Source organism: Cucumis sativus, chromosome 3, assembly GCF_000004075.3.
Source record: "Cucumis sativus cultivar 9930 chromosome 3, Cucumber_9930_V3, whole genome shotgun sequence".
In the NCBI taxonomy this organism is placed as follows: domain Eukaryota; kingdom Viridiplantae; phylum Streptophyta; class Magnoliopsida; order Cucurbitales; family Cucurbitaceae; genus Cucumis; species Cucumis sativus.
Window position 1 is genome coordinate 29,852,380 of NC_026657.2, and position 20,327 is coordinate 29,872,706.

General features: G+C 30.5%; 3 protein-coding genes and 1 non-coding gene across 4 annotated transcripts; 3 read left to right on the plus strand and 1 right to left on the minus strand.

Annotated features, from left to right (window-relative positions):
* Nucleotides 1-3,341: 3,341 nt before the first annotated feature.
* Nucleotides 3,342-4,791, minus strand: LOC101215662. Its single transcript, XM_004137767.3, has 3 exons — nt 4,350-4,791; nt 3,899-3,989; nt 3,342-3,774 (listed from the first exon to the last, which is right to left on the minus strand). Exons 1-3 carry the CDS (start codon nt 4,593-4,595, stop codon nt 3,368-3,370), a joined length of 744 nt encoding a protein of 247 aa, XP_004137815.3. The 5' UTR covers nt 4,596-4,791; the 3' UTR covers nt 3,342-3,367.
* Nucleotides 4,792-5,154: 363 nt separating this feature from the next.
* TRNAP-AGG lies at nt 5,155-5,226 on the plus strand. The gene has a single exon. It is a non-coding gene; the product is annotated as a tRNA-Pro (tRNA).
* An 87-nt stretch (nt 5,227-5,313) lies between these two features.
* LOC101215905 (syntaxin-71) lies at nt 5,314-9,419 on the plus strand. Its single transcript, XM_011653649.2, has 10 exons — nt 5,314-5,552; nt 5,746-5,973; nt 6,181-6,306; nt 6,565-6,724; nt 6,844-6,929; nt 7,035-7,103; nt 7,200-7,244; nt 7,370-7,432; nt 7,615-7,691; nt 9,015-9,419. The coding sequence occupies exons 2-10, from the start codon at nt 5,818-5,820 to the stop codon at nt 9,028-9,030; spliced, it is 798 nt and encodes a 265-aa protein (XP_011651951.2). The 5' UTR covers nt 5,314-5,552; nt 5,746-5,817; the 3' UTR covers nt 9,031-9,419.
* Nucleotides 9,420-16,982: 7,563 nt separating this feature from the next.
* LOC101213422 (zinc finger protein BALDIBIS) lies at nt 16,983-20,111 on the plus strand. The gene is made up of 5 exons (XM_004137920.3): nt 16,983-17,580; nt 17,680-18,079; nt 18,445-19,247; nt 19,518-19,720; nt 19,833-20,111. Exons 1-4 carry the CDS (start codon nt 17,439-17,441, stop codon nt 19,670-19,672), a joined length of 1,500 nt encoding a protein of 499 aa, XP_004137968.1. The 5' UTR covers nt 16,983-17,438; the 3' UTR covers nt 19,673-19,720; nt 19,833-20,111.
* Nucleotides 20,112-20,327: the final 216 nt, after the last annotated feature.

The window sequence follows — 20,327 nt, forward strand, 5'->3', positions numbered from 1 at the left end:
GCCACTGCCTAACTAAGTCAATAGGAACTTGACAAAGTATGAATAAATAATAATACAAAGTTCGGTTGCCACATGCATTTCAAACGTATTATTTTTATTTTTATTTTTGTAGAGTTTTATTTAATTGTTATATAATAATAATGATTATGATGATGATCTTTTATTGTCATGGATTACTAAACAAAAGGCATTTTGAGTCTTGACTTTTCTGTCCTCCAAGAGTGTTGTATTTACACATAATCTTTTTTTAATATTGGAAGATGAGATACAAAAGAATATTAAAGGTATAAACGTTTGATAACTTTTATGTTGCTTCTCTTTATTAATTAACATTTTAAATGACTTCATTAGAAACATAAATAACAAAAATGTAAAAAGAAATTGAATTGTATGAAATAGATTTGAAAAATATTGGTATATTCTTAATTATTTTAAATGCTATTTTTTAAAAAAATATAGTTAAAAAATGAAATTAAATAGATTAGGGATAATTTTTATTTAATTATTTTAAAGATTTGGAAGATTAATTTTATTATAATTCTTGAAGGAAAAAAAAAAGCAAACTACTACATTTCAAGTAATTTTCTGCCGTGAGTGAGGTAACTCTTGGATTCTCGACTTCTTTCTTATACTTGTGTTTCTAATCTATCTCTAATATTAATAAAAAAATATATTCTTTTTGCTACCTAGTCACATAATATGATACCGATATCCATGCTGTCTCAACCTTGTTTCAAACAAAAAAGACAACGCTTTTTTTCAATTAGAAAAGAGAAATTAGGAGAAAGATAAAATAGGAGCCATCGTATATTGTTGTTTTCTAATGAAAGAAAATGTCATTTTAAGAATAGACGGGATAGGAATCTCTTACATACCCATATTGAACTCGTAATTCACATTTTTAATTTGGAATGATGAATCTTGTAAAGTCGTGTGATCCATATATTATAAAACGACACTAAAATAATATACATCCAAATACAAACTAGTATAATCTAGAATGTGATAACCAACATATTTAAATAATCGTTGGAGAGAAAAACAAAGAAAAGAACATTAAAAAATAATTTTGAGAAAATATTACTTTTTAAATATAAATATTTCTTTTATCATATTTCATAGAATATTACATAATATAAAGTTGATTTAGATTAGCAAATATTGTAATCTTAATAACATGTTTTCTTCTTTTAATTTTATGATTTCTAAAATGGGTTAATTTGGAAGGTGCAATTAAGAGAAAATTTGAAGTGATATTATGTTATCCAAATCATATTTATAATGAACACAATCACTTTCAAAACCAAACAATTTTTTTTTTTAAAATCTAAATAACGTAATAATTAATTATACAATAGAAAAGATATTTTCTAATTTTCTAAAAAAAATGATTAAAAGTTATCCATTTCTAACATTACTTTATTTCTATTTTTTTAAAAAGTCAAATTATTAATAATTTCCCCATTTTATTTATTTGTTAATCAATTGAGAGAGATTACATCAATAATTGAAAATAGTTTTTATAAAGATAAATAATAATAAAGTAATTGAAAATTGTGATGAGATTGCAAACATTATCCCTTTGAAGCTATCCAATTTGGTGTCATTTTTTAGATTTTTTCCTTATTTAATTATTAAAACATATTCAACATCTCACAAAATATAAAATTATTTCAAATAAATTAGAGATCATAATTGATTTTTTTTTAAAAAAAATACTTATTTATTCTTTTATGTGTAATATCTAATAACCATTTATTTGTAGCATTTTCATGTGAGGTTCAATAATTCTATAACTTTCATTGGGAGTCTTTTATTAATATTGACTTAGCTAAACCTACATGACAAATCTGACTTTCCATTTCCCTTTATATGTATTTATTTATTTTAAACATTTAAACTTGTTTAATTTTATTTAATCTAATTGTATTTTCGTGCCATTTTTTGTCGTAAATTTTTGTATAACATCTATTTTGGTCATTTGATATATACGTTTTTTCCTTATCTACCTAAAGTTTGTCTTTAAATTTATGTGGCTTAAATTCATGCATGCTTGCATTAATATGCTAACAAGCATAACAAACACAACGTCATGAAAAATAATGTTAAAAAACAAAATTATCGATCAAAATGATTATTCTTCTAAAACTTTCTAAACTAGAATATTACAAAATTTAAAGTTAAATAATCAAAATATGACGTTGTAAGTTCAATAATAAAAACAATATATATTTGTATGTATTGGATAAACGTGTAGTATGTTCTTAAAACTTAGAAAAATATCTTGGAAGATCTCTTATATTTACCACACGAGATTTTCGATATCTTATACTTTTTTATTTTTTTTATGTCAAAAGTGTTTTTATTTTTCTAAATCTATTGGACAATGAATTAGAAAAAAGAAAAACTTTATGATGATTGTTTTTTTCTAAATGGAAACGTATGCTTAAAGGAAATCCAACCTCATATATTTTAAATAAATTAAAATATCTATTTTATAAAAATCGAAAATGACATATATTAAAAAGTTTTCTTAGGTGTCATGCGTCATATCAATTAACGAAAAGACAAATTAAAATATAACGAGGCCCATTGCTCCAAAGGTTTGGGCTTCCCAATTATACAACCCCATTTTGATTGAAGCAACCACCCAAAATTTCCCTTGGTAAGGGAAGCATTTTAATTTGTAAGATTCTTGAATGAAATTTTGTTATATACCTGTATTATTTAGAGGAGTTTTTTTAAAAAATAATAATAAAACAAAAAAAAAAATATTTGAAAATGTTTCCTATAGTTTAGTATTAATTTGAAAATAGTGTAACCCATTTTTAGAAGCAAAGGAAAAATTGAATTCCCCACTTCATCTTGATGTGACAAAATTTAAATTGACATTGGGAATCTTCACATTGTTACGAACTCCACTTGCTTATTGGCTTTTTCTCATTCATTTATTATTCGCTTGTCTTGCAACACTATAATTTTTCCTTTCCTTTTCTCTTTTTATTTGTATTCAAATACAAACTTAAATAAATAAATAAATAAAATATTATTTTAGTTCCATATTTACAAATTTTGTTCCACTTATAAATTATTATTGGGTTTTAATTTCAACCTTTCCAACTATTAGATTTAAAGAAGTTATAGATGAATCAATTTAAAAATAATTAATTATTTAAAAGATAAGAATGGATGACTCGAATATTCATTTTAATGATTCACTAAAAAACGTGTCAAAAGCATTCAAACTAGAGCATAAGTTCGCTTGTTTGTATGATTATATGTTTGGAATTCACGTAGTTTATATAAAAAAATACTGTTTAAATTAAATTAAAGTAAAAAGATTTCAAATAATTGAGTCAAAATATTTTTATTGAATTTCAAAAGCAACAGTTTTAGCCCAAGATCTGAGGTGTTTCTTCATGTCAGAGGTTGAAGAAACCTTAGGCATTCTTAGATCTAAAAGAGGAGAATTTGGTCTTCTTATTATCCATGCCTCTGAAAGATATGGTCTTGCTATCTCTCTCTTCTTATTTTTATCATCATCATCATCATCATTTTCTTTGTCGTGGTCACCGTCGCCATCCTCGTCATCTTCAAGATTTTGTTTGTTTATTTGAGTTCTGAGCCTTTGCAAACCAGGTACCAACTTCACCATTTGAGGGCTCAAACTTTCTCTCTTAAATTCAAACCCTAAATCCATAAACCCTTTCACTTCTTCAAGCTCCAACTCCCCCAAGCTTTTGCAACTTGTAGATTTGTTCAATTTTCTTCCCACTACACACACAAGAATTCTTATCAATGCCCATCAATTATATATATATACATACAGTAACTCAATGGGTTTCCAAAAAGCTTAAATATGATAATAATTTTAAAAAGTTTGATTCTATTATTCAACCTGAAAATTTGAGACCGTTGAGACTTTGATCTTCACTTAACTCTCTCTTTGCATCTTGTTTGTTTTTGTCTTCCTCATTACTATAATTTTCCTGTTAAGACCACAAGTAAATGTTTATACATATATAATATTAGATTTACTTTTAAGAACAGCAAAAGTAAAATGGGTGGTTTAAGAGGTCATTGTGCAAACAACAACTTATACATTGTTACTTTTCTCACCTATCAATATCGATTTCCACTTGTTTGAGTATTCTAAATTTTCAAGCTTAACATTAACATGATATTAGAGCAAACACGAGGTCATATATGTTCAAAGTCTCATGATTAATTCATTATTAATATTCAAAATCATTGGGCTAGCTTGTTATTCGTGTCTATTTTTAAGTTGGCCAAAGAGGAGTAAAATAGTACTTATGGATTCCAGTGGTGGGGGAGGGAGGAGGGGTTACCTGTGAGACGAGGGAGATATTGTCGGATGAGGACGACGAAGAGGAGGGAAGAATTGTTTGATCCACTAGAGGTGATAATGGGGAAGAAGGGAGGAAGTTTGTGAAAGGAAAAGAAGATGTTGAGTTAAGAAGATTGGGAAAATGGGAAGTGAATAATGGATCGGAGCTGCAAAGAATGATTTGGTGGTACCAAAGGCGATCCATGGCTGAAACTAAACATAAGGTATTGTTTGTGTTCATAGCCATTGGAGGGATAGGGAGAAAGAAAATAAGAGCGTGGAAGAAAGGGAGAAAAAAGAGAAGGAAAGTTTGGGATATAAGAAACCATGGAAGAGGAGAGAGTTGTGGTGGAAATGAAATTAGAATATGGAATGAGTGAAAGCCAAAGAAAAAAGAGAGAAGAATAAGTTTGAGTGGAAATGAATTCCCTTTGGAGGAATATTGGAGGATGTGGTTACAAGTGAACATTAATCCATATCTTTAGTTTCTTTTTTTCTTTTTCAATTTTCTGTGCTTAAATTACTATTTTGCCCCCATATATATATACACACTCTTAACTTGACTTTAGACTAAGCAACTAGATGGATTGTTTGTTGATTAAATTACAAATATGATTTTTATGGTTAGGAGAAAACTAAAATTATCATATATACACACTCTTAACTTTTGAAAGGATGAAATAAATACCATTATTAATACAAATCTTTGAACGAAAAGATAATTATTTTGGGAAATCATAAATATTAATTTCATACAAAAATTATTTTAAATTTTTAATTTTGTAGTTAATATTTTATCAACAAATGGGCATTTGGTCTAGTGGTATGATTCTCGCTTAGGGTGCGAGAGGTCCCGAGTTCAATTCTCGGAATGCCCCTTTTAAGTGCTTTTTTATTTCTCTTTTCCATTAGTTTCCAGCCCATAATTGAAGTGGGCTGCCCGTCTTCATACCAGCCCATAGTTCAATTCTCGCCTTTCTGCACGCAGTCGCCCCATCTTCTTCAATCTTCTGTTCAGTTTCCACGCTCGCCTTTCAAGCCGGTCACCCTCTCTCTGCCGGTGTTCAGTTGCTCGCACTTCTTCAACCCAGCCACCCCCACCCCAACACTCTCCACTTGCCCTTGAAACGGACGCCCTCCTTGTCGTCCGCCTTCCCGCCACACTTTGGATTTGGTGTTGAACTTGTTTTCTGCTTATATTTTGGTAAGTTAAATATTTTGAATTTGTAGTGTTGAAATTTGTTAAATTTGTGTTGTTGAAATTGTTTAGTTAAAAAATAAAATTAGTTTCAATTCCAAAAGCCTTGAATCCCAACACAATTAAAATATATAACAAAGATATCAAATAGCCCAGTGTATGAGTCATTACACGTCTTTTTTGCGCACGACTTCTGTAGAGATTGTCGGAACCACTTTCACCGCCGTTAGTCACCGGAAACCTACCGGAGCGCGGAGGCTAAGGATCGAAGATGAGCGTGATCGACCTTTTGACCAGAGTAGATGCGATCTGCCAGAAGTACGACAAATATGACATAGAAAAGCAGAGAGATCTCAATGTCTCCGGCGACGATGCCTTCGCTCGTCTCTACGCCACCGTTGAAGCTGACATTGAAGCCGCTCTACAGGTTTGACTCTGATCCCTCAGTCAATTTCTCAGTTTCTTCTGCTGCTGAATAAGGAAATGAATGTTTTAATTCTGACTTAGTAGCCTCTTCCGTTTCTGATCTAGGTTTAATTCTGTGGATAAATCTTGGTTTACATAGATGATTTAGCATCTTAATTTGCTGGTGAGGAGGGCTGGGTTCTAATTTAGGAGTGTTTTGTGTGTGCAGAAAGCGGAGGATGCTTCTAAAGAGAAGAATAGGGCATCCGTGGTGGCGTTGAATGCGGAGATTCGTCGTACGAAGGCTCGATTACTGGAGGAAGTTCCCAAGTTGCAAAGGTTGGCTGTAAAGAGGGTTTGTATTCACTGTCTTCACTGAGTTTATTTTGAAAATTCACTCTAGTAACTCCACTTCCATCTTAGAAGCTGTACGTCTCATATGAATTGATGAGAGGATTGTGAATCTATGACGAAAGGATTAGGTTCCTAAATTCATTTTGGAACTTAGGATGGTTTTGCAATTTTTATACTCAATTGAAGTTGAGCCACTGAATTTGAACTGTCTAGCTTCTACCTATAGATTGCATTGGATGTTCACATAATCTATTGACAGGTTAAAGGGCTATCAACTGAAGATCTTACCACTCGAAATGATTTGGTGCTTGCATTACCGGATAGAATTCAAGCTATACCAGATGGAACTGTGACTACCACGAAGAATAATGGGGGCTGGACATCCTCAGCTTCACGGACTGAAATCAAATTTGACTCAGGTGATGTATTAAATTCGGTTGAATTGTTCAACCGTCTTTCTGAAACTTTCTTTCTACTTTAAGTTGTCAATACCATGAACTAATCCTATATTTGATACGGACATTTAAATTAATAATAGATGGGCGGTTTGATGATGAGTACTTCCAACACACCGAGCAGTCCAGTCAGTTCAGGCAGGAGTATGAAATGAGGAAAATGAAGCAGGTAAATTATATATATCCTAGTGTAGTCTCTTTGTTGAAGAAGGAAGCTTTCGTGCCTAATGGCCAATTGCTGTGGTTTAAACCCTTCATTTTGGTGCATATGCAGGATCAAGGATTGGACATGATATCAGAAGGGTTAGATACTCTGAAGAATATGGCACATGATATGAATGAGGTTAGTCATCTTCTAGGCGGGAGATCTTATTGTTATTAATTTTTTTTCCCCTTACCAACGTATTAGTTGATAGTGATTGTGGTATGTTATTTGCAGGAAATAGACAGGCAAGTCCCTTTGATGGACGAGATTGACACTAAGGTAATGATATCTCTCTCATTAGATTTTATATCTCTAATTACACATATGTATATGTATATATGTTCTTGTAGTCTCGATGTTCATGCTTATGACAACCACCCAATTTTCTTTTTGAATCATGGCAGGTGGACAAGGCTGCATCTGACCTTAAGAACACCAACGTTAGATTAAAGGACACAGTTAACCAGGTTTTGCTCTGTTCCTCCGATCTCTATTTAACCTTTATTGTCAGTTCTTGTAGTGTATATTCCTGACCCTTGTGTACATACGTGATTATCCTTATTCCTCGTGCATGCCAAATACCTAGATTTATATGTATATTTGTAAGAAGTTTGCAAGTTTATCTAACATGAGTTTTATTTTGCTACAGCTAAGGTCCAGCAGAAATTTCTGTATTGATATCATTTTGTTGTGTATAATCTTGGGGATTGCTGCCTATCTATACAAGTAAGTTTTTACATTCTACCTGTCTCCTAAAAAACGAGAGCTGTAATCGTTTAGCATTTCTAAATCATTTTTAATTCTCCCCATGTGCCATCTTTACCATTTTCATCATGTACTGAAATTTGTCATTGGCTATTTTATGGGTGGCTGACTCGGAAGGGAAAATAGAACTTTTAGTGTTGGAGATGTTATTTGATGATGTTTGGGAGTTGGTGAAGTTTGTTTCCTTGTGGGCTTCATTCATGTGGCCTTTTTGTAACTATGACTTTAGTTTGATTTTATTGGATTGGAGATCATCTTTTGTAGTTTTTTGGGGTGCTTTTTGGGCTAGTTTTTTTTGTACGTCCTGTACATTCTTTCGCTTCTCTTCATGCAAGCTTGGTTCTTACCAAAAAAGTTGAAAGAAAGAAAGAAAGGAAGAAAAAGGATTCATGTTTGGTAAACTGATGTTAGACCTGTATTAAGTCACTTTTTAAAATTGTTCGAGGAAGAGGCATTTGGAAAGACTAGAGAAACCTGGATCTCTGGGCCCTGGGGTATTGGTTAATTGAAATTTAACGTGCTTGGTTTCTTATAAAATGCGCAATCAATCGGGATCCTCTCTTTTGGGCTGCGATGATGAATGAGAATAACAATATTTTCCTGGGGAATGGCCTTGAGATAGGTACTAACTAGCGAGTGGCCCATAAAATTTCATATCCATAAGGTCTTAACAACCCGACCATTCATTATCTTAAAAATTCTATTTAATTTTGTACGTTTCAACTTAGCGGTTCTTTAGGCAAGTGCAACTGAAATTTGTTATGGAATGTGGAAATAGTACTCTATCTTTGCAAGTTCATGATTCAGATCCTATCTAGTTGATCGAGCTTCCATTCCAACTGTAGTACTATTAACTGATTGGGATTTCTATCAGATCTTCTAGGGAATTGTTGAAAGTTATGCGAAATTCAATTTTTATCGATTCATTTTATTTATTGATTTACGTTGATTAACCTCATATATTATAGAAAGTGAGAATCCTGTTACCTAAGGAGGTTCTCGAATAAAGAGTTTGGGATGTCTATAAATAACCTTTGAAGGGTCTAGGCACAATCTTTTAGGCTGGGAAGCCTGAACTTAAAACAATGTCTTTGGACGTGTTGCTACACCTACAAGGTTGAAAGGAATAAAAGGAAGTGTCTTTTGTTTTTTTGGGAGATTTTATCTCATAATTATATCAAAACTCGAAACTGTTGATATGTTTGCTGAAGTTTTTATGTTTCGTTCCGTTAACCATGTCAAAATAATTTGAAAAGTTCTAAAAGAGATTGTCTCTCTCCGCAGTGTGTTGAAGAAGTGAGCTAACAAAGGGGAGAAATCTTCATGTTCTCGTGGAATATTTGTGTCAAGTTTGCTAAGAAGAATATCTGTATCCAGTACATTATCTGATCGTGTTTGTGTTGTTTATAATATTTGTATGTCATATTCTTTTACACCGGACTCGCTGTGTACTATCAATTCTTGGTTATGTTGCTTGATTCTTTAATGTTGCACTTGTATAACCTGTCCTTGCTTTTGGCTTCAAATTTGAATACTGATAGCCCATGCTTGACATTTTAGATCAGATGTAGAAATCAAGACAACATGTATTGAAATGTTTTGTGATAACAGCCATCTGATCGATGAATGTCGTTGCCATGTAAGCTCATCCTTCCCTAATGGATTGTATACAACCACTGCTTTTGTTTATGATATCAATTTGGACATGCATCTCAAAGTGGATCATGATCAAAACTTTGATCAACAAATCGATTAAGATGGGTAGTCCTTTTGGCTTCTCTCGACTACCCATTATAGCCCAGGAGAAAATGGAGACGACGAACGAGAATTGAGACCCCTTGTTTTACTAGAACTATGTAGGTTGTAGCGTTGTAAGTTTGAGCCAAATAAGCACTCTTAGTCCTTAAATAGTGTTCACATCAGCAACAATTTTGCTCTATAATACTCAAAGGAATATATAGGAGTCGATTTCCCTCTTATTTATGAACACAGTAAATCATGACAAATGGAAAAAAATAACTGAAATAGTTTGATTCGAAAAAACAGTTTTTCTTCTTTTTCATACAGTTCTTTTTTTTTTTTTTTTTGCGTTAAATTATCAATTTATTTTTTAAAAAATTTATTGATTAGCTGAAGCTATTTTCTTTGAATAGTAAAAAAAATTATTTGATTATTCATTTAACAGATCTGATCAAGACGGTAAATAAGTTTAGATATAATAATTAAATCCAACTTGACCATTTGATACCATTTTATGTCATTTTCTTCTTGGATTCCTTCTTTGTTTTATTGATTTATTTACTATTATTTTATTTTAAATGCATTAAATAATGTTATATCTTCAACTAATTTGATATATACACATTTCTAATCCAACATGTTTGACAATACACAGATCAAATATCGCATGTATTTTCTCTATAACGTCACTTTCTTTTTCATTTCAAAATTAAGTACTACTTAAATAAACTTTTCGTTAATTAACAAGTAACATGTAGGTTTGACGCGAGAGACGAGAGGGATTATTTAAAGGAATACATCATATTTTATATATCAATCTTAACCTAACACGCCCATCCTTTTAGACTTAAATAAAGAAATTTAACCCGACTTTATCTCAAGTTTGTTTTCAATTTAGTAATTAAATTATTTATTTAATAATTTTCGATCGTCTTATATAATAGCAAATTGAAACATTTTTTCAGTGAAGACAAAAGAACATTCTATGGGCATATATAGTTAAAACCAAAGAACCATGATTATAATTTGTCATTAATTAATGGCTCAAGGAACGTTAAGCCCTATGTTTTTCTTGTGGAATTAAACATTGATATTCTTTGGAAGAATCTAATCCTTAAGAAATGAGAGTAAATAATTAATATAAACAATATATTATACTTCCATAAAACCCTAACTATGTGTATCTATATATAAACATACAATATTTATTAAGACAACTTGTCACCATCCTCAAGGCGACATGGTAGCTAAGGAAAAAAATTTGGGCACATGAGTGAAGAAAATTGTTTGAAAATATTATAATCTACTTATGTAATTAATTGTGTAAAGTCATATATCTAATTAAGGAAGGTTTAGAAGATTAATGAATTGATTGGATTGATTTTTAAATGTTTAAAAATAAAATTTCACCTAAAAACACTACTTTGTTTAAATGTTAAAATGTCATTTCAAAGAAGCCTTATGTCTTGTCAAAACCAGCACACTAATTAATTAATAAAAATAGTATAGAGCCTTTGAGTATAAATTAATTCATATGGCTTTAATTTGTTGTTGTTATGATAATAATAATTATTATATTATTATTTTGAGGAAATAGAAGGAAAAATTGATTGACTAGAAACTCTATAATTTTCTTGAGCAATGTGTAATTAGAGATATATTGGTTATTGTAATACACCTGATTTTTTTTAAGAAATAATTTTGAATGCAAATGTTTCCAGAAATAAAATACAAACTTGTTCTGTAAATAAAAAATAAAAAATCTCATTCAAAAATTAATTTGTTTTATTTTGAAATTAGTTTTCATACCATTTTAATCTTTTAACTTTTATGTTTGATTTCAACTTTCTCATATATAAATTTCAAAATTATACAAAATTATGGTTTGAGTATTAATTTGATCACTATATTTCAAAATTTATACTTTTAACTTTGATGGTTTACTAATTACTCATTTTATTTATTTATTGTTAACGTCTATTATTTAATTTTAATATAGTTTTGTTATTATTTTTCATCATTGAATTCAAGATAAAACCCAACATTTAATTTCTTAATTGTTTTAAATTTGACGAATAAACAACAATTCCAATAACTAAATGGCTTTGAAGAATATTCTTCTTGAGATTATGAAAGTATTTAATAATTTTTTTAACTAAGTTGTACTTTATTAATTATATAATGGGTAATAATTAAATAATTAAAAGGAGGAATGAAAATGAGATAATATAATTCATGGCTATCAAAGGGCAACATTATTGTCATCTCTTCCTCTCATTGATAGAGACTCACATGTGAGTATGTATTATTATTCCCAATTCCCAAAGCACTTATTCCCTTCAAAATCCATTTGTGTGTGTGTGTGAATTTATTTTATTACCACATTTTCATAATTTTGGGTGTATATATGAAAATGAAATCCACCTTTTTAATTAATTTGTTTTCTTTAATTTTAAATCACACAAAAATGAAAAAAAATAAATGGGTACGAAGAATATATATTAGTGAAATGAGATTAGACATATCAAAATCATACATATTCATGACATCATGTTTTTATTATTTGAAATCTCGAATTTATTTAATTGATGAGATATTGATGTATCATCTATAACATGTCCTTTATGTGGAGCATACTGTTGTATAGACAAGTCATCTATAACGTCAATTATATAAGATATTGGGTTCATAGTATCATATCATATTATGAACTAAATTAAAGATAAATAATTACCCATTCAGTGTAATTTTTTTTCTCCTTTTTAATTAACCATCGTAAAACTATGTTTACATCACCAACAAGTATGGCAAATATATATGTGGATATGGGTAGAGAGGTTGAGGTGATATATGTGTAGAGAGTCAAATCAATCATATATTGACCCTATCACATAGTATATATTAAAATGTACGAGACAATTTTACGTGAGATTCAACGCAAAACAATTCAAGCAGGGGCTATTTTTAAATATTTTTATCAAACTATAGAGATTAAATTATGATTATATAAATTACAAGACCTTCTAATTTGAAATATAACTAAAAACTAATAATTTTTTTTTTTTTGTTAATTTTGTAAATAATTTCAATATTTTGTTATTGTTTAGTGACATATTAAAAAAACAAAAACTAAATTGTTACTCCTATGCAAGGTCTATTTGTTCAAAAAATAAAATATCGAAACACTTTTTTTCTTAAAGAAATAATATGTGAAGAGTTGAAGGATCAAATCTCTTACGTTAAAAGTTAATATTATAATTTTGTACTCGTTGATTCACCCTGATCATGTTGATCATCATAATTAATTAACTATTAAATACATTTTTTTAGAGAGGAAGATATCGAAAAATTCTTTCAAGAATTTTTTTTCCCCCCAAGAAGTTATGCATTAGGACATAGACATATATAAAGAATGATAATAGTAATATTAAAAAAAATATCACCAAATAATCTCATAAGACACACTGTGGATTCCAAAGCAAATATATATATATATATATATATATTTGGAATTTTGGTTTTGTTATTATTTTGAGATTCTCAAAACATTACTTAGAAAATACCATACATTTGGATGCGTTTTACTTAATTACTCCTGTGTGTATATATATTTTCATACATTTTCTAATTCTCTAGTTAATTAATTAGTTTGAGACATATATATCTAAGTAGCTGGAGATGCAAATTTCTTTACGCTCTACATGGATCAAACTAAAAATTAAACTATCATCATCATCTTCAACATCTCATACTTAATTTTCTAAAAAACTAATTAGTCGATAAAATAGTAATTAAAATGAAACTACACCACATATCCTAAAATATGATATACTTTCTAATGTTATCATGGGACAGCCACATTGTTCAATCAATCATACTCGATAAATTTTACGTTCGGAGACGAGAGAGAGAGAGATAGAAGGAGAGATGGGGGGAATCTGTTAATCTCTCTCATCCATGCAACATGTACATTGGAGTGTGTCCTTATCTGGTCGGACATATATATCTTTAGGGCTCATTCTCTTCCCCACCTGTGTGTCTTTAAATTAGGGTTTCTTTTTCTTATTATTATATATGAGAGAGAGAGAGAGAGAGAGAGAGACATAGGGTTTTGTGTATATTTCTTATAACTGCATGTGTTAGAGAGAGAGAGAGCATTGGATACCAAAATAGGGATGGGAAAAAGCATATGTGATGTGAATGAAAATCCAAGAGAAAACAGACAAAAGTGGTTCATATCTCTCCTTGTGTATTTATATATATATATATGTAGTTTTCTTTACTCTTTTTTTATTCCACAAAATCAAAATTAAATTGTCTGCCTAATTAGGCATCAATTAATTATTAATAATAACAATAATGGTGTCTCTACATTTTGGATTATGATTCTTTATTATTCTTTTTTTAATTCAACAAATGTAGGGGGAAATTGTAAATTTATGAGAATAAAATTAGGATAATATTTTAATTGTTTAGTTATGTTCATGCATGCTTATGAATATAATTACTTTTTTTTAGTTCATCCCTGTTAAAATTATTTTAAGAATTTTGTTTGCTCCAATTCGAATGTAATATAGAAGATAAAATATCAACTAAACTTGAAGATTTATAGTTTTTTTATTTATTAATAACAATGTATTGTTAATAGTGTTAATTAATAATATAAACTGAAATTAACTATATATATATAAAAATCATGACTCCTTAAATCATGGGTTCATTTTCTTTAGTCTCCTTTAAACAACTAATTAAAACAAAATAGAGCCCACTTAATTTTCATAAATACATTTATTATTTTATTTTTAAAACAGCAAGTTTTTTTAGTGATCAAAATCCTCTATATTGTAAACTTTTAGGAAATTAAAAAAAAGTTTTGCAATGAAATTATCTAAAATAACACGTTAATACATTAACAATTGGGTTAATTATAACCGATCAAGATCCACCAAAATCGATCTATCATTATCAACATCAATCGATTTTTATTAGAGAAACGAATACTCAATCACACGACAAATAAATCTTCTCAAATCAATTTAAGTGATTCAAACTCCATCAAATTCACCAACATACACACATGAATCACATCCCTACGTACTCATGATTCACATCAAAGAAATCTTCTTCTTCTTACTCCTCTTCTTCTTCTTTTTCTTTTTGAACAAAAAAGAGTTGTGATTACAAAATAGATAGAGACAAGTAAAGGTATCACGGACGGATGTGTGAATTACAAAGCAAAAGCATATGGGGAAATGTAAAACTATATATCATATTATATTATATGATATGATATAATATAAATCTATTCTCTTTCATCTGTCTCAATGTCTCTGACCCTCTGATTTGTTGTACTAACATTACAATTGCCCAAAATTACCCTTTAATAATAATTATTACTTAATCATTCTTTTCCAGATTCACCCTCATAAAGTTAACTTACTTTTTTCTTTTCTACCAAAAAGAAAAAAGAAAGGTCACAAGTCACAACTCACACACCCTTTATTCTTTCTCTTTGTTTTCATTACTTCTAGGTAGATTAGGTACTTTGTTTTGCTATACATTACAATCCCCCCTTTTTCCACAACCTTTTTCTTTCACCTTTCCTTCCTTTTCCATTTGGTTAATAGATATGTTCATTTCTCAGGTGTTCAAAATTTTCGTCTAAGTAGTGAATGAAAGAGGAAGAGGAAGAGTTTCTTGATTTTTACACGTAAAAGCTAAAATTTATTGTTTCTACCCGTTTGTGTTTCTTTGATTTATCTCGGAAAGTTTAGATTACCTATATAATTAATAAAACTTTTGCTAAAAGATTAAAAAAAACCCTATAATTGAAGGATAATTCTTCATGGAAACCATAATTTTCATTTAAAGAATTATTCTTACTTAGGTCCCTACAAAATTAAATGAAAAATCTTGCAAGATAAAGAATGAAACGAGGAGCGAAGATGGAATGGCGAAACCATTCTCGACATTGTCCCACCACCTCGTGGATATCTCTATCATTTATAAACACATATAGGTCCACTATTTTTCATCTTTTTTCCTTTTGTTTATATATATATTTATGATGGGAATTGCTTTGATTGGGTCGTTGGTGCTAGTGTTTTAATAACGGTGTTCGTGTGTTTAAATTAATTAGTTTGAAAGATGGTTTTTGAAGTTTGGAAAAAGTGATTGATTGATATCAAATTTTCTTGAAAATGAAACAACAGTTATTATTGGGTTTTGACTTATGCCTATAGAAACTTAATTACCAATTGAAGTTTTAGGTAAAGCTGTTGTTTGCTTAATAGTCTTTTGTGAAAGGAAAGAATAATAATGGTCTTCTTTTTTTCTAAAAGTATTCTATTAGATAAAGACAATCACATGGTAGTTATTGGACGTGTGATATGAAAAACATTTTTGTTGTTGACCACAAGTTTAAACCTATAGGTATATTTTGGGAGGAGGTTTTTGACTTATGAACTTGGACTATTGTGTAAACTATAACAAATTATGAGTTCAACATCATTCATTATAAGAAAGATAAAATTTTCCAATGCAAAGAAACAATTGTCGGGAGAATAGTATCATGGATTGATTTATCGTTAAAACACATATTACCTCATTGAATCCATATATACCTTTTTAGTTTCAATTCCCCTGTACTCATTAACACAATGAGAGAGTCAAACATCAACATATATTTATTTCATATAGTTCACAAGACAAAAGTTGGTACAAACAGAGAGAGTTTGGCGTAGTTAGTAAGTTTACATCTATCTATCTATATATATATAATTAATTAATATTATAGCTTTGAATGTAACTCATCACAAATGGGTCCCTCCCTTTTTTGTATTGAAAAGTTTGAATGTACTATTGAAGTTTGAACCTAAAAAAAGTTGAAAAGAAATGAAGAAATAAATTAAACTCTATACATTGTGGTTACAAAAGCATATGTATAGAAAGAGAGAGAGACAAACAGAAGAGAGTTGGTTGTCCATTCCAACATATGGCTTCCAAAATTAATGAGATAAAAAGAATAATACAATTTAATATTATTCCTAGTATTTTAAACGAATCATTTTTAAAGATAGCGATGAATTTGGCAAAGTTTCATATCTAACTTATTACCGTATATAATTGATAAAATCTAAAATTTTGCTATATTTTGTACATATTTTGGTTCATTTTAATCATTGTAGTTCTAAAATATTCATTTTGACCTCTATATATACTTTTATTTTTCATTTTAGTTTGAACTTTCAAAAAGTGATATTTTTTATCTCTTAAAATCGAAGCAAAATGAACATTTGAAAGTATAAAAACTAAAATGGACCAAAACTATAATCTCGATGCTTAGTACATACACGAGGAATGTGAGTTGAGTTAAGTCGATGGTTGGACTAAAATAGTGTTAAAGAAAAATAAATATATTTGAAAACAGGAGAGAGAGGGAGGGAGGGAGGGGGAAAGAGATATATTCTTTTTCCATAGAGAAAAACACGTTGGTTTTTGGTGTTTTCTTAAAAAGCAAACAAAAGAGGGAAAAACCACACTTCAGATCTCAATTACAAGAAAAACACACACTCTCTTCTCTCTTTTTTTCTTCTTTTCTCTTCTCTTCTCTTCTCTTCTCATCATCACAGATATAAATTTTCCTTTTTTTTTTTTAATTTTCTGTTTGAAGGTCTTTTGTTCAGATTCGAAGTCTTCAAAACTTCTTTGGTTTTTACTGTCTTTTGGCATAACCCTAACATTTAGTCTTCTTCCAGCTGATATCTTTTTTCCTTTGTCAACAGAAGATCATCATCATCATCATCATCATCATTTTAAACACAAACCAAAAAAAACCCTTAAGTTTTTTAGCTGTTTGTCTGCAAATTAACAAAAATTTAAAAATCCCTTGGTCTTTTCTTGTTTGTTCTTGTCTAAACCGTTCTTCAATCCTTTCCCAAATAAGAATCCAAAAAACAAAACAAAATTATGTCAACTAATCCTTTTTCTCTTCTCTCTTCTACTACCACTTCCTTCCCTCACCCACAAGATGCCAACCCTAACCCTAACCCTAAACCGAAACCCTCCGCTGCTGCTGCCAAGAAGAAGAGAAACCTCCCCGGAACCCCAGGTGAGCAGCTTATTCGTTCTTGTTTTCCTTTTTTAATATTTATATTAGGTTTTTTTTTTTCGATGTGGAGCTTCAATAATCTGTGTGTTGTTGTTGTAGATCCTGATGCGGAGGTTATCGCTTTGTCGCCGAAGTCGCTCATGGCGACGAATAGATTCATATGTGAAATTTGTAACAAGGGGTTTCAGAGAGACCAGAATCTGCAGCTTCATCGACGAGGGCATAACTTACCGTGGAAGTTGCGACAACGGACGAACAAGGAACCGATTAAGAAGAAGGTGTATATTTGTCCAGAAAAGACATGTGTCCACCATGATCCGTCGCGAGCTCTCGGAGACCTCACCGGAATAAAGAAGCATTTCAGCCGGAAGCACGGCGAGAAGAAGTGGAAATGTGACAAGTGTTCTAAGAAATATGCAGTTCAATCTGATTGGAAAGCTCACTCCAAAACTTGTGGGACTAGAGAATATAAGTGCGATTGTGGAACTCTTTTTTCCAGGTAAATTTTCCCTCATCTTTAATATTCCAACCAAATTCAAGAAATAATGGGTTAGAAATAGAATCCATTTTTTTCTCACCATCGGAAAGATTTGAAGAAACGACTATGTTTGATACAAAGCAGTTTGAAACTGTAGTATCACAGATCAGTCAGAATTCGATATCCAAACACGTTTTTCGAATCAATGGGTAATTTTTGAATGAAGAAAAAGGCAAAAACTTAACTTTTTCACTTTTCTTTTCACTCTTATTGTTAAAGACAGAAGTAATTAATGCAAGATTATGTCTCTGACCTAGAAATTGAATTAATGACAAATGATTGGACATTAAAATTAAAATGTTTTGATTCTTGTTTTTTGTTTGCAGGAAAGATAGCTTCATAACTCATAGAGCATTTTGTGATGCTTTAGCTGAAGAAAGTGCAAGAATCACAACAGTTTCAGCTACAAATATTCTCAATAATCTAAGAAATGATTCAAATAATATCAATCTTCTTCATCAACAAGCTGATCATCATCAATCTTTGATTGATCATCATCAATCTCTTGGAGATATTTCTGGACTTTCCCAATTCACTAATCATTCAGATCATTTCTTGAGAGATTTTGAAGATCATCAACAAAAGAACAGATCTCCATTATCACTTTGGTTGAACCAAGCTTCTGCTGAAAATGCAATCAACAGCAACAACAGTATTTCCAACTTTTTTGGAGCTTCTTCTTCTTCTTCCAATCTTTTCGGATCGATAACCGAAAACGGGCTTTCGATGTTGCCAGTGATGGAGAAAGAAGATGTTGAGAATAAGGGAAGTAATAATAATTTTTCTAAAGCTACATCATCGTCGGCAGCAGCGCTGTTGTCGGGTCAGTCTTCTCAGTCTGTTGTTTCTTCTTCTCCGATGTCGGCCACTGCCCTTCTGCAAAAAGCTGCTCTTATGGGCTCAACTAGAAGCGGCAATAATAATAATACCCCGCTCTTTGGTTCGGGTGCTTTCGGAGTCATGAGTTCTTCGTCGTCGTTGTCCTCATCGTCGTCTTCCAATGCAGTAAGCAGCTTGAACTCTCTTAATAAATCTAGAAGCTTGACAATGGTTGACTCGGTTCAGATGATCGGTAGCAACTCCGACTTAAGCTCGAATTGTCTCAGCCAACTTCTAATTCCACCAAACGGTAAATTTCATCTTTTATCCATATCCTTAATCCCATTTTAGCTAATATACTTCGAAAATTACCGCTAAATTAGATTCAACAAATGACGACTATCAATATTAACTGAGAAAGAAATACTGAATTATGTTCAAATCAATCATATATATATATATATATATGAAATTTTAAAATCTTCGACTAAGTTCAATGTGACTTATAACATTTCTCTAAACTTACGTTGACCTTAGAGCTTAAGATAAATTTAATCATTTATTCATATTCGTAACGCAGGTAACAACGCTATGAGAAGTAGTGGACAAACGAGGGACTTCCTCGGAGTCGGAGGAGGAGAAGCACCCCGACCGCCATTCCTTCCACCAGAGCTAGCAAAATTCACCACCATAAACTCAACAATGGGACTAAGCCAATTTGCCGCCAACCACTAAAATCTCATCATCAAAAACCATCAAACTTAATCAAAAATATCGGAAAAGGTCAGTAAAAAAAGAAAATAACCACTGTCATATTTTAAACCAAATTACATTTTTTTTAAAAAAAGGAAAAAACATAATGATGCGGAAGCTAAGCCAAATTTCTTTTTTACAGTGCAGGGCGGCGGAAACGGTCAGAAGGGGCCGACGGCGGGGCCACCGGTGAATGTTTAAAGTTTGGCAGTTCCAGAAAGCAGTAAAAAGAAGCCATGCAATGCAATGTAAACTTTTTTTTTTCTTTCTTTTTTGTTATTTTCTATGTTGTCGTTTGAACTTTTTAATTTTTCTCCCCATTTCTTTTCGTAATTTCGCTTTCAAATTATTGCATTTGCCAGAGAAAAGAAACTACTTCTATAGTTCTACATATATATATATATATATAAACTTATATACATGACTACTGGTCAAACTAATCTGGCCGGCAGCCACCACCAGGTCAACGTCGGTACCCTTCAAATAATAATAGTACTTCAACTTGTTTCTAATTAAAATTAGTTAATGATAAAAATAGTTTTGATGCAACTACAAAAAGGACTGAAAATATTAAAATACTAAAAAATACTACATAATTTCTAAGTTTATCAATAAAAGATATTAGTAAACTTATTTA